This window comes from Exophiala mesophila, assembly GCF_000836275.1.
Source record: "Exophiala mesophila strain CBS 40295 unplaced genomic scaffold supercont1.3, whole genome shotgun sequence".
In the NCBI taxonomy this organism is placed as follows: Eukaryota; Fungi; Ascomycota; class Eurotiomycetes; order Chaetothyriales; family Herpotrichiellaceae; genus Exophiala; species Exophiala mesophila.
Genome location: NW_015622506.1, coordinates 3460659 through 3482054, shown reverse-complemented (window position 1 = coordinate 3482054; position 21396 = coordinate 3460659). Strand labels below are relative to the sequence as shown.

General features: G+C 50.7%; 6 protein-coding genes across 7 annotated transcripts; 3 read left to right on the top strand and 3 right to left on the bottom strand.

Moving 5' to 3' along the window:
• The first annotated feature begins 4 nt into the window (after positions 1-4).
• PV10_04783 (uncharacterized protein) lies at positions 5-1944 on the top strand. The gene is made up of 2 exons (XM_016369365.1): positions 5-211; positions 280-1944. Exons 1-2 carry the CDS (start codon positions 74-76, stop codon positions 1660-1662), a joined length of 1521 nt encoding a protein of 506 aa, XP_016225153.1. The 5' UTR covers positions 5-73; the 3' UTR covers positions 1663-1944.
• Positions 1838-3419, bottom strand: PV10_04782 (uncharacterized protein). Its single transcript, XM_016369364.1, has 2 exons — positions 3047-3419; positions 1838-2952 (listed from the first exon to the last, which is right to left on the bottom strand). The coding sequence occupies exons 1-2, from the start codon at positions 3127-3129 to the stop codon at positions 1905-1907; spliced, it is 1131 nt and encodes a 376-aa protein (XP_016225152.1). The 5' UTR covers positions 3130-3419; the 3' UTR covers positions 1838-1904.
• Positions 3420-3966: 547 nt separating this feature from the next.
• Positions 3967-5890, top strand: PV10_04781 (uncharacterized protein). The gene has a single exon (XM_016369363.1). The coding sequence runs from the start codon at positions 4212-4214 to the stop codon at positions 5853-5855; it is 1644 nt and encodes a 547-aa protein (XP_016225151.1). The 5' UTR covers positions 3967-4211; the 3' UTR covers positions 5856-5890.
• Positions 5891-6103: 213 nt separating this feature from the next.
• On the bottom strand, positions 6104-16132 carry PV10_04780 (uncharacterized protein). Its single transcript, XM_016369362.1, has one exon. The coding sequence runs from the start codon at positions 15495-15497 to the stop codon at positions 6444-6446; it is 9054 nt and encodes a 3017-aa protein (XP_016225150.1). The 5' UTR covers positions 15498-16132; the 3' UTR covers positions 6104-6443.
• Positions 16133-17346: 1214 nt separating this feature from the next.
• Positions 17347-18406, bottom strand: PV10_04779 (uncharacterized protein). The gene is made up of 4 exons (XM_016369361.1): positions 18163-18406; positions 17992-18108; positions 17823-17939; positions 17347-17768 (listed from the first exon to the last, which is right to left on the bottom strand). The coding sequence occupies exons 1-4, from the start codon at positions 18269-18271 to the stop codon at positions 17476-17478; spliced, it is 636 nt and encodes a 211-aa protein (XP_016225149.1). The 5' UTR covers positions 18272-18406; the 3' UTR covers positions 17347-17475.
• A 172-nt stretch (positions 18407-18578) lies between these two features.
• Positions 18579-21332, top strand: PV10_04778. Of its 2 annotated transcripts, XM_016369359.1 has the most exons (6): positions 18579-18745; positions 18826-18876; positions 18931-18975; positions 19049-19123; positions 19186-19473; positions 19538-21332. In XM_016369359.1, the coding sequence occupies exons 1-6, from the start codon at positions 18742-18744 to the stop codon at positions 20680-20682; spliced, it is 1608 nt and encodes a 535-aa protein (XP_016225147.1). In that variant the 5' UTR covers positions 18579-18741; the 3' UTR covers positions 20683-21332. The 2 variants fall into 2 exon arrangements, with proteins under 2 accessions (XP_016225147.1, XP_016225148.1); XM_016369360.1 differs by having other exon boundaries at positions 18826-18975.
• The last annotated feature ends 64 nt before the right edge of the window (positions 21333-21396 follow it).

Below are 21396 nucleotides of genomic sequence, written 5' to 3'. Positions count from 1 at the left end.
CGCCTTCAGTTCCCACCCATTATTTACATTCCTCACTCTCCAACCATTCTTCTTTCAACTTCAAAATGTTGCCATGTCGCTACCCGGCCTACCTGGTCTCGGGCTAGACGAGCCAGAAGAGGAACGACCAGTAGAGACAACTCAACATGACCTAGCCAAGGAGCATGAATGGCGTTTTGAAGTCGCCGTGGGAAAGTATGTTCAAGTCAAGGTCAGCACACCACAGCTTCTCTCCATGACCAGCGCGACTCTTCCTTGTACTGACCGATTCGCCCATAGATCTTGACAGGAACGGCCGAGCTCTTCGGAACAGAACTCATTGCGGGAAATACCTACACCTTCACCGGCACCAAAGCCGCGATTTACACATGGCAGGGCTGCTCCTTCGAAGTCAGCGGGGATGCCTTGCAGAGCGAATACACGGCCGAAGAAACCCCGATGAGCGAATACATCAACGTCCACTTTGCACTTGAGAGCTTAAGAGATCAGGCTAAGGCGAGCGGAAGACCGGGACCCAGAGTCTTGATCGTAGGACCCGAAGATGCAGGCAAAAGTTCACTGGCCAAGATCTTGACAGGCTACGCGCAAAGAGCCTCACGGTCTCCGGTCCTGGCCAACCTGGATATCAAAGAAGGCGTCATGAGCATCCCTGGCACCATCACGGCCACCGTGTTCAAGACACTCATGGATGTCGAGGAAGGTTGGGGCGCGGCGCCCATGAGTGGACCCAATGGCGCCATTCCGGTCAAATTGCCTCTGGTCTACTTCTTTGGGGATTCCAAACCACAAGAAAAGGATGGAGCCGTGTACAAGGCGCAAGCTAGTCGACTGGCTCTTGCTGTTGCAGGTCGAATAGCCCAAGATCAGGACGCTCGAGAGAGTGGTTTGATCATTGATACCCCTGGGAGCCTTACTTCTACCAAAACCGGTCCCATTGGGAATGAAATCATTCAGACTATCGTCTCGGAGTTTGCAGTGTCTGCCATCATCTGCCTCGGATCTGAACGGCTGTACAGCGACATGGTCAAACGCTTTGATGGACAAGCCACATCTACTAGAACCACGACCAATCCTCCCGAGACGATTGCCGTGATCAAACTCAACAAATCTGGAGGATGTGTCGATCGGGACGAGGCGTACATGCAGGCGCTACGTGCAGCGCAGATCAGAAGTTACTTCTACGGAAACCCACGGCTCAGCAACGGCATTTCATTGCAACCTCGACAACAACAAGTCGACTTTTCTACTCTGACAGTCTGGCGACGCATATCGTCGACTCCGGACCCAACCAGCGGAATTGGCGGCGTGGGCCTCGATGACGACGATGACGAGTCATTTCTACCTGGTGGCATCGACGACGACTCATCCTCACACAACGCCTCTGGGTCAAAAGTCGCGCTCCCGGCATCACAGATCTACGAGAGGATGACTGGACCGGCTGCTGCCATGCGACAGTCAGTGTTGGCGGTCCTCAATTGCGAACCTGAAGCGGATCAGGAGGTGATTCGAGACGCCAGCGTCATGGGCTTCTTATATGTTACGGACACAGACGAAGCAAGAAGTCGAATCAGCTTGCTCAGCCCGGTTGCCGGAAGAGTGCCAAATCGAGCTATTGTTTGGGCCGGATGGCCCGAGAGCGTGCTCGGGCTCGATCGTTCGTAGGAGGAGCTAGAAGAACCATCCGCAAGGCACCGGCGTCGGTATCGGTATCGGTACCGGTATCGGTATCGGCATTTTCATTTTGCTTCGCGTTCGACTAGATGGCCTAGAAACACACGGACACCTTTACGCCGCAACAATTAGGTAGAACCACAGGATAGAAGATATTGGATACCGAGAGACATCATGAATTCAGGATGGTAGATAGGGTTCTATTCCCCCAGATACAAACCCAGTCAGCGTCTCTAAGAATCCAGCAACTGTTTGAAAATAGCAATGAGACTCCTAATGCCCTGCAGAGCATTCTCGTCCGGACCTTTTCCAGGTGTCCAGCTAGCATGAGCAAAATCAATGAGTCTGGTCTCAAGAACTCTCTGTGGCACAATCTCATCTCCATCTTCATCCTCCATAGGTTCTTCTTCTTCATCGTCTTCGTCAACACCTTCTTGGTTTCCTTTTTCAGCAGCCTCGTGTTCAATCTTCAACCCGGTCTCCAACGCCTCATCATCCCCTTCATACACGAACAAAACGCTAGCCGAATACATGCGACTCTCTTCATTTTCCAAAACATATTGAATGCTCTCCAACTCGCGCAAAATCCTGCTAGCCAGTAACTTTGCCCGTGGCTTGACCGTCTCGGGATTCTTGGAATTGATGCCAAGGTAAGTAGTAAATGCATTGGAAACATTAGTCTCATCAAATCCACGGCCGTAATTCTTGTTATAGGACATATATCCATCCTTAAACTCGACATTTGGTTCTTCTTCTGAGTCGGAAGACGGGGTTGGGCCAACGTAGATTTTCATACCCGCAACCCGGAACCCTAGACTCCCACTGGTGGTTTCTGCGGCAACTTCGTCGAGTCGACGGCGTTTCGACATCGGGGCGTCGTCATCCCATAGGCGAGCGCCGAGTTTGACGTCCAGAACATTGGGTCGTGTGAATCCGGCTGTGACGTTTTCTAGTACGATGGCGAGGCCGGTGTCGAGTTTCTGTCCGCCGGAGGGTTTCCATGTAGATGCACGTTTGATGGGGCCGGGGGTTGGGATTGGATCATTGGTGGTGGTGTCGACGCCTTCAGCCGGGGGAGGAGGAGCAACTACTCCGTTGGTGTTTGATTCTAATAATGGTGCCACGGCGTCTTGGTCGTCGTGTTGGTTTAGTGCTCCAATGAATGTTGGCATGTGGGCTTGGAACATTGGATGGTCTTTGGCAGATTCGTAAAAGTCAATTTCTGCTTGTACGCATGGCTTGATCAGGAGAGATCCAGATGCATTGGAGGATATGCCATCGCTGGTGAGGGGGTTAGTTTCTGGACATGGCGGACGAGGTAGAGGTAGACGGAGAGGGAGAGGGAGCTGGAGAGTGGGAAGAAACTTGAACTTACTGTCCTGCGGCGCCATGTTCGAAGGAGACTAATTCGGATTCACTGGGCATGGCCAGTTTCTTAGAAGGACGTGTATCTGCCATCAGGATTGGTGGTGGTGGTGGTGGTGAGGATGATGTTGAAATTACCAAGGGATCAAGGGTTGAAGGTGCTAGGGGTGGGAGTAGGAGAAGGAGGAGCTGTGTTTGAGGTAGTGTAGGTAGTGAACAGAAGAGTCAGACGGCTTCAGACAGGGTCATCCAGGTTATGTAGTTATCGTAGTGTATAGAATCAAACAAGGCTTTAGTAAGATCAAGATCCAGCTGAAAATGCCAAATCAAGATCAAGGGTGGCGTTGAGACAGGATGAGATGAGAATTGGGCCAATGTGCAAGTCAAATCATGGCACAGAGGATGACGATGATGAGTTTTGGGATACAACTTGAGGAACTTGTTGCAATTGCACGTGTGGTGGATGGGGTTGGAGGAGATGATTGGGTGCTTTGGGTCTTCTTCAGGCGTTTCTAGGCTTCTAAGCTCCCCCAGGTTCAGGGTAATGGGCGTGGTCGGACGGGAGGACAGGCGGTGCGAGGCGCCGGGCTGTGCCTAAAGAGACTGCTTTGCCCCTCAAGGGATCCGTTAACAGGTGTATGGGCAACTCCCACGTGGGAAGGCATCCAAAATCCAAAATTCACAGTGAGAAGTCGGTCTAAGTCACTGTCTCAGTAACTCAACCTCATTCAACCTCACTTCATCAGCCTGATCTTAATGACACAATCACCTTTCGCTATTCAACCTCGTATCACTAGGGTAAGGGTACATGCGTTTCTAGCCTGAGTGAATGATCGACCAGCCTCAAGTCTTCTATGGTGACACAGAGATTGTACACCCAAACTCTGCCTCCACTCTCTCTGTATCTTCACCAAACTCAACCCTCAATAGCCACATTCATTCAACTTCATCGGAAGTGACTTGATCATTTTCTGAGTCAGATGGACACCGCACAGTTCTTATGAAGCCCTTCAATAGCCTTGATCGACATCATTAACTTTCCCTTTCGTTGGTCCTCATTTCTTCCCACCTTCTTACACTTTTTGTTTCTGTCCTGGTGGCCCTTCGGACCTCCGCCTCAACTCCTCCCCACCGCCAACCAGTCTTTCACGATATTTCATGTCTCATAAATCATCATGAACACCCCAGGCGAGGGCGAACATGACATTTCAGGGCTTAACGAATCCCAAACCTCAGGTTCTCACCCAACTCCAGATTCCCAAGGCATCCCACTGAGGGTCAAGGAAAACACCGATATGCCACCCAACGAGCAGGTTAATGCCGGTGACGAGTACGATCCTGGTCCAGAAAATGATTATGGCATCATCTCGAGCCATCCACCCGAACTTGAGAAGAAAAAGAAACGAAAGAAGCACAAGAAACCAGCCAGCAAACGTGGACTCGGAGCCCCTACTGGTTTCGAGGATTTCTTCGCCGACCCTCCTCTCACCCCTGAGCAGTATGCTCAAAACAAAGAACTCTTTAACCCTGTTCTCCCCTTCTTCGACCGCATCATGACTGCCATTGAACGCTTCCAGAGGACCCGTAAAATGACTCCAGAACGCAACGAGATCTTCCGAAAATATCTCACATATGGAGGAGTCAACACCGGTCCCACTGACTTCCAAAAGAAACAGGACACAAATGGCATGGACAAGAGCACTATGGTGCAGATCAGCATCAACGCCGCCCTCGCTGAGGAGAAGCGAAACCTCAACTCCGAAACTAGCGTCTGGGTTGTTGACTTTCTCGGTTGTATGAAAGGTTTTCTGTCTCGACACGGTCCAGACGTCGTCCGTCATGGCTTTGAGAGTCGAACCGATGTCGAGCTTGTCACTTCTACCCTAGAACGCTTCATGGACTATCTTCTTCAGCACGACGTCTGTGTCGAATACCAAGCCGACGTCCTAGCCACCCGAAACTTCTGCCGTGAAGCTGTCTCGGAGTTGTGGGATGTCGCACAAGCGATTCGAAAACTCCCCGGCGACTTCAATACTGCATGCTCGACCCTATTTGGAGGTAGCCATGCCAACGACGATGGCGAGGCCTGGTGGGGACCGGACGAGGCAGCCGCCAAAGAAGCTGGTTATGTCGGCATGAAACCGGACGAAGCCCGCCAGATTCTACACTTTGGTGTCTCTGGCGCCGCCGACGAGGAAGTCTTTGCCCACTATCTTGCGGCCGTCAACGGGTCCAAGTCACTCGAAGTCGTTTCCGTCACGGCACACACCGGTTTCGAGATCACACGCATCGAGTACCCCTCGGCAGAATGCAAAGCCATCTACACCACTCACTCAACCCACTTCCGACCCGTCGGCCGTGTCTTCGCCAAACCATGGGCCGACCCAGAAGCACCGCCCGAGGACTTGACGGCCGCTGAGCGAGAAGAGCTCGAAAACCGCCCCATCGACCCCGATGTCTCTGACAACGAACAAGAATACCTCTTCTTCGTCGAGTCCATCTTACAAGGCTACCTGCGCATCGGCACAAAGATTCAAGCAACTGTCCATACACTCAACTGCGGCATCATGTTTTTCGACGCTTGTCTCGCCATCTTTCCCTCGTTTGACGTCTACTTGCCCAATGAGCTGATGGCTGGTTGGAAAGCTCCACGACCTCTTGAGGGTGCATTCGACTATGAAAGTCCAGTTGAGGTTGATCCCACAGCTGGAGATGATCATGGTCGTGGTGATGGTGATGGTGATGGTGAGGAAGACTATGTTAATGTTGTTGCCGGGGCTGATGATGACGATGGCGATGCTGCATTCGACGAGAAATGAATCGAAATGTACTGAAACCAATGAACAGAATGGGATGAAATGGAATGACTGGAACTGGTTGGAATTGAGTACATAGAACTCAAACAGCATCCTTTGACATTCCAAGTTATGACTGGACTCGGCCGCCTAGGGCTCAATATGCTCGCTCGCTGATGTGATGACCGGTCCTCCATAGAAAATAGAAAATAAGACAAAACATACATCGATAAGTATGACCATGACCATGAGCACGGGTATGGGTATGGCTATGGGTATGAATATTGATTATTGAAGAAGGCATGTATGTATCATATTAATACCATTCTTCACTCCTCTGATTTGCTTTGCATTGCACATCCTAGTCCCTGGGCCCATGCGTTGCAATAATAATATTCAATGATCGATGATCATCGCCTGTTTACTTTTGACTCAATCCCACTCTACCACCCCGTGCCACTAAGTACTAGGTAGTTTGATTATCTATTCATAAACCTGGCCAAAGAATCTCGTGAACAAACATCATCGCTTTGCAGTCCTCATCTGTCTGTCAAAAAGTATGGTACTGTACCAACAGACCAACAAGCCCCGTCAGTCCTGTACCATCTCAACTCAACCCAACCGGTTCAAAACCTTTTTGCCCAACAAGAGGACACTTTTCTTCTTGGATCCTTCGGGGTCACTTTCTACGCCGCCGGCATCCTCCTGCTGGCTTTGACTCGATGGCATACGATGATGGCCAGGGAAGCCATTGCCCTTCTCCCTCTCCTTGTCTTTGTCTTTCTCCTTGTCCTTTTCTCGATCCCGCTCTCCCCCGCTGCTGACGTGCGTATCACTCCGTCCCAAGCTCAACGGTCCAAAATGAACCCCTCGCTTGCTTGTGTCACCCGAAAAGTGCCGTCCAAAGGTGTCTTTGAGTAGACTCCGGTGCCCACTAGCCGTGCTAGGCCGTTTGGTCGGATCTAGGCTCGATGATCGCTCTGCTCTTGTCCCCATTAAACCAGATGAATGAGATGTCGGTGCCGCCATACTCGCACTCGTCATACTTCTGGGTGGATTTGCTGATATGGACGACGGGAGATTGCCGATGCTGCCACTACGCAGCAAGAGTCCGCCGAAGCCACCATTCTGCGGTCCTTTACTGGTTACCGGTGACTGGAATGAGATCCCACTGGATTCAATATCATCGTCCCTGCCATCCTGTGAGAATGAATACAATGAGTTGCTCTCGCTTGTATCTGGAACCCAAGTTGTATCCGAAGTGGTCAAAGTCGAATCGTGCGCAATTTCCTTGAGTCTCTCAACCTGCTTCTTTGAGGGCCGATGGTGGGAGAACTTGTTGCCGATGATAGCACCAGTATGCGAAATCAGTGCTCGGATAACATCCTTCTTCAATCGAAGAGCCAAGTCCAAATTCGACCATGTTTTGTTCCGATACTCCAAGGTCGGCATGCGGAAAACGAAATCATGCAGATCCTCAAAATTTCGATCGCTTTTGCCCTTGTAGCTCAGACACACGACAAAACTGTTGAGCTTCACGTGAGCTAGTGTCATGTAGTTGGATGCACGAGACATCATTTGAGTCAGATCGTCAGGAACTTTCTCCTTCTTGTGTTTGCCCCCGTGTTCTTTGCTAGAGACACGTTGCAACCCGTTCTTCTTCTTTTCTTCGCTATGGCCCAATCCTATTAGGCTAGACGTCGATGTATCGTTCTTTTTGCTGGAACGGAGACTGCTCGCCGAGGATTTGCGCACTGGGCCATGATTGAGAGCACCTAGTGCAGCACGTGGATTCGAAGAGATGGCACCAGAATTGTTGAAGTGCTTGAAAAATTTATGGTGGTCACCAGAGATTCCCAGACCCTTCTTGCCGTGCGAAGGCGGTGGGGTATTGCGAGCGTAATCAAGGTGATAAGTCGGCTTCAATCTCCTGGCCATTGCTCCTGGTGATGTCTCACGCTTGACTTCAATGCTGCTCGATTGACGGGGACCTTCCTCTGGCAATAAAGAAGAACGTGCCTCTTTCAATTCATCATCGTCCTCAGCATCGTCCAGAGGCTGCATATGTTTGACCATGAGCGGCGAGAAATTACCATTGTCAAATGCGTTGGACCCAACGCCAGGGAAAATATACTCGAATAGCTTCTTGCTGAGGTCACGCTCGAGTTGAACTTTAATGGGGAAAACGTTGACCTCGAATTGTTCCAGGACCGGAATTCCTGCAATTGCCTCGAGCATATACCAATTCACATGAACCATTTTCCGGACATCGGCAGTGCTGGCTCGCTTTTCGGGATCGAAGTAGGGACCAATGATCTCCGGGTAAATTGCGTTGGGAAGCAGATTCCAACCTCGAATATGCTCGATTTCTACTGCATTGTGGTTGGATCCGTCACTGTTGTCGATACGTTCATATGCAGCGTGTCCAAGCTGAAATTCAAGTAATGGGTCATCCTTGTCTCGCATGAGATGCCAGACGACCTCAGATGCGCTGAGATACCAGCGTAAGAGGCCGCTTGATTCGTTGGACTTGCGGTCATCATTCTTCTGTTGTGACGTGTTGATGGCTTTCATAATGAAGAACAATTCATCCTCACAGTTGGCTAAATCCTTCTCCAGACTGATTCGATCTTGCCAACCTTGTTTATCCAAATACTTAGCATTGATCTGGAAGTGCAACTTGATGTCTTCAAGTTGACGGATGCGTTCTTGAAGACTTTCAGCCATTTCAGGTGCGCCTCTCAGGTCGCTGAAATCAGACGCGAGCATGATCTTCTCCAGTCGTTCGCTTCTAGTCTTTTCAAGAGGCTCACTGTACAAAAGCAAATCCAAGACGATGATGTACATTGTATAGTATTGAGCAGAGTCGCATCGAGCGCGGATGCGTGGGAAATCGACCCATAAGTGATCGATGCGATTCTCTTTTCGCGAGGAACGTCTAGATCCTCCGGACTGGAGATTTTCGACCTCTTCATTGTATTTGAGCCGGAGTTGGTTGTACTTTTCGTATCGGAGGCTTGCAGAAGTTTTTTGTATGACCCTTTGAAAGCCGAAGGGATCAAGGTGGAAGTCAAACATGGCCTCAAGAGCCACCCATGGCGGCCAGGAGGATCCAGGAGGATTGCCATATCGGTTACCTGAGTACAGATGATGATATTTTGCCAGAGTTTTTTGCGATGCGACAAAGAATTGGGCGCCGTCCATGTCCAAGGCAAAGCGTCGTTGAACTAAGCCACTCACGTCGTCAGACATTCGTTCTTTGTCCATTATCGAAACCACCTTGAACTGCATTCCTTTAGCTGATACCAAGACCACTGACTTCTTATTCTTTTCACTTTGAAGCTGGATTTGTGGTGCAACTAGTCGTATGTGGTACGCATTCATGGCCTGGAAGTTTTCCGCAATATTGTCACTGGCTTCACTGGTAATAGAAGCTCGTCGTCCCTCCTCGCTCTCTGGTTTAGATTCCTGATCATCACTTTCGGCGTCACCAACATGAACAAATCGTTTGGCATCGTTCAAGAGCTGATTGATTCTATCTTCAATAACTGCATCTTCGTCCTTTTCCTCGGAGGGGGAGATGACGCTCGGAGTTGCGGGGATTGGGATGTCATTATGTTTCCTCTCCTTCTTTCGACGAAGCTCCTTCGCTTTCGATTGCTCGTCCACGATGTCGAGAATGAATTTAACGGCACGTCGAGACATATAGTAGATGAAGCCTCGGCGCTGACTGACTTGGTGGCTGTAGCGAAGAATGATGTTTCTCAATGAATTGTTCCACTTCAGTTGGACATTGTGTATGATGAATCGATTATTGAAGTCACTCGCAAATTCGTCATGAGTAGAAGAATACAGACCATCGATGTCAACATGAGATGTCGGCTGCGACGATCCGTCAAGTTGTGTTGTTGAGGTTGCATTGCTGCCATGCCGAGAATTGCCATCATGTTCAGGGACTTCGCCTGGATTGGCACGTCCAGCAAGTCGACGAAGTCCATGCTCCAGGAATTTTCGCTTGTTTTCCAGCTCTTTATGCTGAGCAATTAGATTATCATGCTTCTCTCGGATGGATTTGTCGTGGTCACCATCACGCACCAAGCGTAGCTCATGGTCAGCCGTGATGCGTGTATGAGCTTGTAGCTTCTCTTCGAGGTCATGAAGGCGTTCCTTAATCAGGTTCATTTGCACAGTCCGAGGATCGTTATTTCGAGACATGACGCAAATATGCGTATTTTCCTCTCCAAAAGGACTGGTCCGCGACTCATCTCCTTGGATGGCGTCTCCGTGGTCGGTCTGGCGGAAGTAGGTGAAGCGAGGTGTGAAAGCGAGCGGTAGTATCTTTGTCTCGGGATTTGATTCAGCCGGAAGCACCCAATCCAGCTCCACAAAATCATCCATGTCAATCCAGGTAAAGTCATGATCGGGAATGGTAAACTGGGACATATCAACGTTTGCTGGTGTCTCCTGGAAAGAGGAAAGCATTTCGTCGGTCGCTTTCTGGAGGTCTGCTGCGGAGGTACCTGCGATGCTGGCAGCAACAGCTCTCAAGTCAGCTCGAACAAAATCAACTTCGGCTTTGTTGATCTTCATGGCACTGGTCCGCATTTGCTCGGATTTGCCTTTGGACAACGTGTCGAAATACTCTCGCCGTTGATGGAGGTCAAGCATGAAACTGTCAATCTTAATCTTCAGTCCTGTTGCAGACACGATGTCTTCTTGGTAATCTTCAGCATCCTTGTGCTTGTACACATGTGCTATGAACAACGGTGACAGAAGAAGCCCATACTTGATGGTTGCTAAATGTCTGCCAAATTTCTTGCTTGACTTTTCCGGGCCCCGCCACAGAGGTCCTTGTCGTACAGGAAGAGACATTATCCCAGAAAAGAGAGACCACCAGTTGAAGAAATGGGTGAAGAATCTCGGACTTAGGTGAACACTATTATAGCTTTCGGATGGCGAGAGGTTGTTGCTGAGCCAGTCGCGGTCGGACGGCGCTGCCAGTCCAATTGAGAGATGTATGTGGTGGCTTCGGAAGCCGCGGAATGCGTCGTAAGTGCTGAGGTCAACGTTGTGCATCTGCGTCGGGTTCTTTAGAATGACATTGTAGTGAGGTTCAAATAGAGATGTTCGGCCTCCATTGTCCAAATCTCTCTCAAACACCAAACCCGCAGTCCATTGGACATTGCCAGAGACTTTCATGATGACCTTTTTAAAGATGGCTGCATTCTTTCGAGAACTGCTGGTTGAGATGCTGTCAGCGTCCTGGCCAGCCTTCTGCTCCGGTAAGTTTCGAGCCTCATGGCTGTAATCTGGTATGGCAAGCACATATTCACCACTTCTTACAGTCATGAATTGGCGGGGATCGTCGCTCGAATGTATTGACCATTGAACGTCGCTGCGCCAGCACATCACAAAGCCAGCACCATAGCCAGTCACAACGTAAGGGTCTCGAGAACCTTTAAGTCTCAACTGGAGGTCTCCATCTCCTTTCCAGTTCACCGTCAGGCGGGAATGAAAGCTTAGCCGTATCTTGTCCCAAAACCCAACCCTTTCTGACGGGTCGATCTCAGGTTTGGTGAAACCTTCAATGATCATCATCATATCCTGGATCACCGGTTGATACGAGGTTCCCCATGAAATTGTCGTTGGCAGACTGGTATTGATGTCAACGACGGCTTTTGAAATCGTCTTGACGGGAGATACTGTTCTCCTAACGTCCACAGCAAAGCCAGGTATAACCTCGCCATCTACACCGTGCTGGCCTTTGGGAACTATGTCAACCTTGATGTGTCTCGTCGATTCATCGTCACGAAACTCTTCGGCGATTACAAAATCGGAGCGGAAGGACCAGCTGGGCAGCCGAGGCGGTTGACCTGGACGTATGGCTGGGATATGAAGCAAGTTCAAGGGATAGTCCCGAAGCAGCACCCTTGCCTCACCCATGTCAAGCGATAAGCTCACAGGTATCAATAGGGCATATTCGGTGTCATATGGCATACCCTTGCCGATTTCGTGCAAGAATTTTGGCAGCTCATTCAGTGGAAAAGACGGCTTGTCGACAACAAGGTGGAGGTCACTGATTATCATGGTCATTAGACCGGGTCGATTGGGGATCCCAAGAATGGTTTCGTCGCCATCATGGTCGGACGGCGCCATATCAGCTCCACTGAACATTTGTCGGATGTTTTTGATCGTCTTGTTCTGAAGTTGGGTCATCCAGTCGATTCTTCGCTTCCAGCTCCGAGCATTGTGGTGTTGTAGTTTGTCCCACGCTTCACTCGCTTGAATCTTGGAGCTGTTTGTCAAGGAACACACGCCGTCTCGGTCGTAGCGGATTCGCGCAGAGGTCCGTCCACGTCGGCCCCTTGAAGTGGATCTCTTTCGAGGAGTAGGGCTGGGATCTGCACTTCTGGATCGACGATGATTTCGGCCAGTTGCATGGCTCGGAGACGTCGGACGACTGGACTGCGCCCGATATCTTGACGACGACCGAGGATGGCGCTCTTCGTTCAGCTTCTTGACCTTTAACCGAAAAGCATCTTCCCGTGCCAGCCGTTGCTTTTGTTCGATGCGTCCAATATGGTATATTATACCAAGCTTCCATTCGAATGGGTCGTCTTCGAATTCGAAACAAAGAGCTTTGCACCGCAGAGACACGCGAGGGATCTTTTTGGGCGCAACAGGATCCTTTCGAAGAATATAGTCATTTGTCCGGGTCCTAAAACGATGACTCAGTTGCGCCATGGCTTTCCCAGTATTGATGAAATTGTCAAACACCTTGTACATCTGAAGGCCGTGTGGGACAGCCAAGCGGATGAAATCCAGTGACAGGTCAATCGATCGTTCTTCGGTGGTCCCATGAGCCATCTTTTTCTTGTTATGGCGAAGATCGAGTCGAATGTTGCTCGCGCTCAAAATCCGAGCCCAACTACACTTGAGATGGGGTGCTTCTGCGTGCAATCTGATGAGGTCAGACCGGAGAAATGGTGCGGACCACCTGTGTCGGCCTGCAGAAACGCCATATATCTGCAGGAGCATTGGAGGATCAGCAGGCATTTGGCCTTTGATCTGAACATAATCTGCTTTGACGTCAATTGTAATCACCTCGGAGCCGAGAGGAGCAGGGTGAGCTAGTCGCTCAGCTTCATGGACTTGAGACGGAGAAGGTCGATGTGAGTCTGGGGTGTGAGAAGCTGGACCAAGGAAGGCATCTTTGAGGAAGGACGCTCCAACGCCAAAGGAATAAAACCTGTACAGGGAGAACTCCAGATAGATCGACCGTACTATCGAGTGGACGTGGAATAAAGGCCCTTGTTGATCTCGAGACGTGCTCAGCGCAACTTCGCAACGGGGAACAGACAAAAATGGGCGAGATTCCCAAGTGTCTACGGATTCGATGATGTAGCCCTCGAAACCTTTTATGTGCACAGCAAGACGCCGTCCGTCCGTAGGGTCATGATGATGACGTCGTGGAGGAGATATGGGTTGCGAATTCTGCTTCCCAGTTGATAAAGCCTCATCGAAGCGAGCGGAAGTACTGGTCTTTCGTCGTGTCAGACCAGGTTTGCGAGGACTCTCCGTTCGCGACGACTGATAATGCGCAGTCCAAGTCTCCAGTTCCAACGCAACACCGCGGGTCTGGCTAGAGATGTTCTCATCTACACCGGCAGTTTCGACACTGCATCCTGACCCCTCAAAGGTCACGTCGATCAGCCATGCGGGAAGTCTTCTGAGGAAGGCTGTAGGCGACGGCTTTGCAGGTCCATGCACCTTGTCGGTCGAGCCATGACGCTTAAAATGCTTGACAATGTTGTAGATACCTTGACAGACTTCTTTGCGAACCATCAGGATTGAAAATGTGCGCAAATTGCCAGAAATGACCACCGAAACTGTCTTGGAAGCCGACACTTGGATCTTGAGCTCCAAGGACTCGGTAAGAACCAGATCATGCCTGGTCCCTGTGGTTGTTTGATAGTATAGTTGGTGTGACATAACCCTGAAGTTGGAAGACAAGGAGTACAAGAGCTCCCCTCCGGTGGAATGTGAAGATTCGACATCTAGAGAGATTGAAGATATGGAGGAGATAATCATGTCGTAATCCCCAGGGTCTGCATGTGAGGAATCTGCGGGAGGGAGGATAAATCTGACTACGGGTTCATGGATGGAGAATTTTATACTCGCTTTTGGAAGCAGTCTCGAGATAAGACGATGGCGGTTCTGAGGTCGGGAGTGTTGGGGCTCGTTAGGCTGTGCGATGGCGAGGAGCCTAATGAGGTGTTGAGGGACCAAATCGACTGAAGGCGATGTTACAACGAGATTTGCGTAAAGAATGTTGGTGTTTCTTTCAGCAACATCACGTTCAAGAGTAAAACTCATAGTCTTAGACGGCAGGGTAGTCCTAATGGTTGTGGTGGCCATGGGGATGTACATGATCCTGTTCGTGCGGCTGTCATCCTCGTCCAGACTAACGGAGATGGAGAGTGCAGCAACGAGAGCTTGATGGGCGACATCATCTCTTGCAAAATAAGTGCGATGAGAGGGAGAATTCTGGTCCAGGCGATGCAGGTCAATGCCAATTTCATGGATGACAACGTTGGCGGTCAAGGGGAGATTGGCTTGTCGCAATGAGTCAATCTCTTTCGAAATGCGGACGAAACTCATGCCCAGTTGGATTTCCTGGACACTCTGAAGAATAGAGCTGAAGAACTCTTTGGAGTCAGCGACAGTCTGGACAATAGAAGCTTCCCGGCTGCCTGGATCATCAAGTTCTCCGACAACATCCTCGAAAGACATTTCATCAATGGGGCTCAGGACCTGGGTCTTTGGCTTGGATTTCATTTCTCTCTTGCCTCGGTTGGAAAAGCGAACGACCTCGTCGACAGGCACGTACAGGCGGCCGGCCTTGATGGCGATGGAGGTGTCACGGAGTCCTTCGCGATCCTTGTAGAGCAGACCGTGCACATTGATGGTCATGGCATCGAGGACTTCAATAGGCTCACGGCCACCGACTCCCATGACGATACTTCTGACAGTGAAGACCCATTCGGCAGGCTTTTGGCCGCCAAGGGGATCCTTTTTGTGACGGAAGAGGCGGCCGCGGTCGAGAAGTTTGCGCCGGGTATAGACGGCGGCGGTGAAAGAAGAGACTTGAACATAGCCGACGCCGACGACCTCGAGGCTGGTGTTGTAAGCACTAATATCGAAAGCCCGTAGTAGATGGATGTTGCGATGGAGTCGTTTGATACGTTCCTTGACATCGGTCAGCTTTTTCCACACCAGGCTCTTTCTAGGCGAACTCGTTTTGCCATTGGACGAGTCGGCGGAGGATTTGTCCTCAGTCCGAGTCGAAGGAGGAGGTTGTGAAGCGGCCTGAGAGTTTGGGTTGCTCTCAAAGGCTGGTGGGTCGATGGTGATTTTTAATTCCTCGAAGACCAGACTGACCCATGTCGGCTGCGCAAAGGTTGGGCGGTGCAATCTGAGACCAATACCACGCAAGTCCACCCTTAGGCCTTCTCTTGGAGTATACGAAATGTGTCTGAAGCTGAGATAGCCGATCCGCTGAATAGAGACACCGGTAATAATGCGCAAGACGGCAAGAAGAACGAATGTGGATAAGTAGAGGATGAGGATGGACGCAGCGACGGAGGTTGGGTTGACCAAAGGCATCGTGGAGCTAGGAAGAGATCGAGCAGATGGCCTGAATGCTCTTGAGGTTTGTAGATGTTATCGAGGTCATGTCATCTGGCGCGAACATTGAGAAAGGGAGATGAGCCGGGGGATCTTGGGTGTGAGCCAGCCTGCGCAGTTGGGATCAGATCCATACATATCGAGGCAGATAAGTCATGGACAGCTGAATCTGGGGCTTTGAACTCAAGGACAAAGGAACCATGGGCGGAGGAAGATCCCGTGATAGCTTGTCTGCGAACTTGCGACAATGGATCAGAATCGGATATGGTGGAAGCTGGTGACAACCGCTGATCAGCTATCGGATGTTGTCACTGTTTAGTCTCCAGCTGTTCATGGTAAGCCGGGCCAGAAAAGTTGAAATGGATGTCATGGGCCAACAAAAGGCGACTGAAGGAGGACCGGTCGGTGGATTAAGAACTGGCGACAACCAAGGCCGTGGTTGGAATTTGTGGAATCTGTGGAATCTGTGGAATCTTGGTAGACTGAATTGTGTTGGCTGGAAGCGCATCTGGGTGATCGAATTGGGATCTGGAGGATTCGGGGATTAAGTGGCCGCAGTTGGGCGAGGCCGCCAGGGCCCCTCGGGCCCAGGATGGATGGATTATTGAGGATCGCGTCCTTAGTAACTGCGGAGACACGCACTGGCCAATTGGCCTGTTGCGGCTTGTGATCGTGTGGGTTTCTAGGATTCATTCAATCAGCGTGGGGATGTTTTGGGAGCTACGCCGTACTCGTACAGGTAGACATGCCACTCGAAGGGCCCGAGCTCCCGCACCCAAGTCGGAGGTTCCCAGGTAGTCAGGTTGTCTAACGAGCGAATTGCCCAAAAGGACGGAAACGAGTCAAATTGAGTCAAACTTTCAGAGCTCGTAAAAGAAGCGAGCAACGAAGAATGAGAAAATTGCAGAGACGTCAACGGAAGAAGGTGCGACCATCCTCTAAGATCAACGCTCAACGCTCAACGCTCCTGCTGTTTTCCGAAATGCTGCCTAATGCTTGTTGCTTCCTTCCTGCTTTGTTTAGCGACTGCGCCTCGTGATCTTACAAGCAATTCATCTGCAGCGCAACCAAAAAGAACCTCATCTCCACCCAATTCTCGCATCTGCACATGGGCACTCGTATAGTAAAAGTTACGAAATTACGAGACGATAGTCGAGGGTGGGGGAGTTTAGGCCCAAAACCCTTTCGGGTGATCAGTGTCACTAACATCGCCCATGGGCCACGAGCTTCTGCTCCACAGGCATTATGCGAACGCCCAGCTAATAGCGAGAAAGCTATCAGAAATATGGCATGCATGGCCGCATGGCCACCCGGCATGACGGTAGCTTGCTTTAGCATCACCATAAGCCTTTTAGAGCCATAACTTCTGTCCAGAGTCCTGACTCAGTCTGTGTCAGCCAATGGCGCTAATGCATCTGATGCTGATGGTATCATCGGCTGAAATGCCAGAACCATTGTCCTGAAATACCCTGGCAGCATTGGATATAGAGACTTTCCTGATTGATTTTGGCTCTTTTGGCTTCGATTTTGGCTTTGGCTTACCGCGCTGACAGATAATTGAAGCACATGTATTATTGCCTGTTTTATTCTAGATCAAGTCGTCACGTCACGTTCTTGGGGATCATCTGTACATGTTGATTTAGGCTACTTACATTCTAAGGTTAAGTCCCGATCTTCTCCTACGGACCAACTGTAGGTTCCTGGGTCCTACTGTCAGTATTAGGTGCCAATGGCAGCACCTCACATCCGCTATTATTGACCTTCTCCCCTTCACATACTTGGGCCGAGGGTCCCACGCAATGTCAATATTTACTGGCCAACTCACCCCCACAAATCGATCAATCAGATTGCCAAAACTACCAACCGGTGCATCTTCACTGCTGAGATAGCAAATTGAATTTATTATATACACATTAAAAATATGGTTCAATCTGTTAAACCGCATTTCCCCATACATCTATACTTTGGTATCTTGCTGGGCTTTGGCACGGTTCAAGTCGGCAATCTGGTCATCCACTATGGAGATCTCGGCTTTGACTCTCAATAGCTTAGATTGCAGGATGTCGTGGTATTCCTCGTCGGTAAGAGACTTGAAGGGATTCCAACTCTTACCCTGCTGCTGCCGTTGCTGTTCGGGCGTCGTGGACTGTCTCTTTCTCCTCATATTGTCGTAGGCGTTCAGTCCTACCTGCCCAAGAACTGAGAGTGAGCCAACGATGATAGCACCCTGAATGCCTTTGACCTGGGGCACTGTATTCTTATTAGCTGGGGCGTCAACCTCGTCCAAATATCACGGAGACTCACCAAAGGCACCAAAGGCAATTCCAGCAAAAGACCCGGCAAGCCCGCTTGCCATGACCCTGTGTGATGCAATGTCACGTGACAGAACATTTGTCCTGTCGAGCAGGATAGTCCGACCGACTGGCAACATCAGACATGTCGAGAGCACCGAGACGGAGCGGCTTGAACATACAGAAAAACACGGACCCAGCAACGCCAAATTGAACACTGCTCAAAGCCGTATACAGCCGGGGATTGCTAGATTGGATCAAGACTCCAGTGACACTGCCATATGCAAATCCTAGCGCCCCTATGATGCCATGTGAGTTTCCCTATAAGTATCGAGAGTTCAAATTGCACCCACCAGAAGCAATACCAACGCCCAATGATGGACCCCACAGGGTAAAGAGCTCGTGTTTCCATCCTGGTCTTGCCTGTGGTCTTGTAACATCAACCTCGCCCACATTGGTCATGGCGGCGTCGCGATGATGGAAATAAGCCCACACGCCAGCTAGTTGGGCCGAACAAATGTACTTGTCAACATCTGACGGTATGCCATTGAACTGTAGAAGACCAGTGAAGGACCTGACAAAAGATGTGAATGATGATTTCCAGGTGTCAGGGTGCCGGGTTGATTCTGCCAGCAGACATAGTAGTTACACTTGGCCCTATTATCTTGGCATACTAGTCCCAAAAAGTCAAAGACTCGGGAAACACTCTCACTCAAGACTGGCAGACTGCGGACGCCAGAGCCCTTTTCACGGATTTTATTCGAGTGCGAGTGCGAGTGCGCATCCCATCAAGGCGCTCATCTCTATCAACAGCCCACCTATTTCGGTCCCCTTCTCAATCACGGCGCATACGTGGGAGAAGGCTACTTCAGTACCCCTCTATCCTTCCACCTAGATTTTTTTTCGATCCAGCTCTTGCCGCCCCTGCAAACATGGGTACGTCGTCGGTGCACCTCTACTGCACAAGGCTCCCACCCTCCCACGTCTCAGGCAATCCGACTTACGATGTTTCACAGGTCCCAAAAAGAACCAAAAAATGTCCCTCGGGACCTTCTTACAAGATGAGAGTGAGAATCGACGTGGAGAGCTGCAATCCCACCACGCGCGCTGACCATTGACAGATTACGGCTCTTGGGCTGATGAAATGGAGGACATGCCTTTACCATGTATGGACTCCCCGGGCAGCCGCGCTCACCTCACCTCATGCTACATCACTTCTAACCTGGTTTCCAATTGCAGCATCTGACTCTAGACCTACCTATGGCTCAGAACGTCGCACCTTCGGTCCCTCCTCCAGTGGAGCGGGTTTCTCTGGTATGCACAAATTTCCATATCAGCCTTCCTTGTCATGCATGGCCTAATTGTGACGTCCTTAGATCGACGAGATGGTTATCCTCCCCGAGAGCAACTCCCTCTTCCTACCCAGCCTCCTTACACTGCACATCTTGCCAATCTATCCTTCGACGCCACCCAAGGTGATGTGAATGAATTTTTCAAGGATTGCTCTGTCACCAATGTCCGCATCGTCGAAGACAAACTTGACCGCAAGCCAAAGGGCTTTGGATATGTTGAATTCGCCACACTTGACGGTTTGAAGGCTGCCCTGGCTCTCAGTGGCAGCAACCTAGCCGGGAGACAGGTTCGTGTCAGCGTCGCGGAGCCGCGTAAGTCTTGACCGCCACAAAAGCGATGCACATGCTCTCGTTCCCGAAACTAATCTTTGATCAGCCAAGGACCGCCAGGATACCCGTGATTTCAGCGACTGGTCAAGGAAAGGTCCTTTGCCTGATGTGCCGCAAACCCAACGTCGCGTTTCAGATCGCCCACCATTCGCAGGTCGAAACCTAGATCCAGCTTCAGATGCCTCGAATGAGCGCAACAACCGACGCGGCGCTTACGAACAAGGCGATGGAAAATCGCGCGATTTTTCCAACTGGGAGAGAAAGGGACCACTCTCACCCGCTGCCCCTGCACCATTATCACTTCGTGAGGGTGGTCGACAACAGAGCAAAGACGGCCCTGGAGGCTTCCGCAAGAATTCGCCCGCTTGGGGTGAAGGCAGATCTCAGGATGGATCTCGTCCACCACGACGAGATGTGGTAGACAAACCCGCCCCAGAACGTCAACCCACGGCATCTGAGCTCGACAACCAATGGCGGGCTAGAATGCGCCCTGATGCTCCAGCCAAGGCCCCAACTCCAGAGGCAAGCGAGCCCTCTTCTCCGGCTCCATCGGCTCCGGCTATGCGTCCTAAGCTCAATCTGCAAAAGAGAACCGTTTCCGAGGCTGTCGAACAAGTGCAATCACCCCCAGCCGATTCGAAGTTTAGCCCATTCGGCGCCGCACGGCCAGTTGACACCGCCACTAAGGAGAAAGAGGTCGAGGAAAAGCGACAGCTTGCCCTACGGCAAAAGAAGGAGGCAGATGACAAAGCTAGAGCCGAGAAATCCGAGGAAAAGCGCTTAGCAAGAGAAAAGGCCGAAGCTGAGAAGGTCAAGGAGCCCTCCAGCAAAGAGGAGACCGCGGCAAAGGATGATGGGGAGACCAAGGATGAAGAAACCGCACAGCCGACCCCCAAATTTGATGTTTTGCGCCGAGCTGGCACCGAGTCCAATGATATGGTTGCCGACGACGATGTTGACGACGAGACTGAGACGCCACAGCCGACAGACGACAAAGCAGTGAAGCCGCGAGAGGTAGTCCGAAACACACCTAGCCGAGCCAATGGATCTTGGAGAGGACCCAAGCCTACCCAGGGAAATGAGAGCACCACCGCAGCTGCTCTGGAAGAAGATGGCTGGAGCACCGTGTCGAAACCGACCAAGCAGCGCAATAACCGCCGCAATGCGGCTCCTCGAGCGATTGCCTCTTAATCGGACACGTATCCCCAGCGACGTCTGCCTGCATAGGATGGCTTTTACGATGTCGACGATGGGATGAACAATTTTGACCAGCGTTGCATTGTGTCGAACCATGTGTGGTAGACATGTGAGCGACGAAGACCAGACATGTTCACCTGTGCGATTTTTGGCTACTTCCCCGCTCGAACCTCCTCTGTATCACGCTTCTCATGGATTTAGCTTACGTCTTCAGCATCACGGAGTTGGGAAAAAGTATGGGATTGCGCCTGGCTGTCAACGGGGGAAAATGGTAGGCCGCCCCGCGGCAACCGCGCTGCTGCTGCGGACAGAGCCAGACTGTGCAGTGATGTCCAAGTTGAAAAAGCAATCACGCTTCGCCTGTGTACTTGAGCTGCATGCTCTTTAGATGGATCATAGAAAACAGATCACCTTACAAAGCACAGGTATCTTTTTGATTTGCTGTGGCAGGCAAAAATGTCGCCTTTTGAGGCAGCCATTGCTTCAGCTGTGACACCAGATGCGGCCACTCCTGCTACAGGGCCATGCATCCTGAGCTACCTACAGGAACTTCCGCCTTGAGCTTACACGGCACATCTGTATTCTATTATCTCAACCATTTCAGGGCCTGAAGTTAGACAAACGCAGAGAAAGGCCTTTATGTAGAACTTCATTCGTTTCATTATGGTGGTCAAGTTGCAGCCAATCAAATCACATGCCAAGCCTTCA

Bases quoted from the DNA above. Each gene is read 5' to 3' on its own strand.
- PV10_04779 (XM_016369361.1), bottom strand. From the start codon at position 18,271: ATGACCAATGTGGGCGAGGTTGATGTTACAAGACCACAGGCAAGACCA. The intron at 17,940-17,991 runs GTATGTTCAAGC...TGATGTTGCCAG, and splicing joins TGCTGGGTCCGTGTTTTTCT to TCGGTCGGACTATCCTGCTC. The intron at 17,769-17,822 runs GTGAGTCTCCGT...ATAAGAATACAG, and splicing joins AATTGCCTTTGGTGCCTTTG to TGCCCCAGGTCAAAGGCATT.
- PV10_04780 (XM_016369362.1), bottom strand. From the start codon at position 15,497: ATGCCTTTGGTCAACCCAACCTCCGTCGCTGCGTCCATCCTCATCCTC.
- PV10_04783 (XM_016369365.1), top strand. From the start codon at position 74: ATGTCGCTACCCGGCCTACCTGGTCTCGGGCTAGACGAGCCAGAAGAG. The intron at 212-279 runs GTCAGCACACCA...ATTCGCCCATAG, and splicing joins GAAAGTATGTTCAAGTCAAG to ATCTTGACAGGAACGGCCGA.
- PV10_04782 (XM_016369364.1), bottom strand. From the start codon at position 3,129: ATGGCAGATACACGTCCTTCTAAGAAACTGGCCATGCCCAGTGAATCC. The intron at 2,953-3,046 runs GTAAGTTCAAGT...CCCCCTCACCAG, and splicing joins GAACATGGCGCCGCAGGACA to CGATGGCATATCCTCCAATG.
- PV10_04778 (XM_016369359.1), top strand. The intron at 18,877-18,930 runs GTGAGAATCGAC...GACCATTGACAG, and splicing joins GACCTTCTTACAAGATGAGA to ATTACGGCTCTTGGGCTGAT. The intron at 18,976-19,048 runs GTATGGACTCCC...TTCCAATTGCAG, and splicing joins GGAGGACATGCCTTTACCAT to CATCTGACTCTAGACCTACC.
- PV10_04781 (XM_016369363.1), top strand. From the start codon at position 4,212: ATGAACACCCCAGGCGAGGGCGAACATGACATTTCAGGGCTTAACGAA.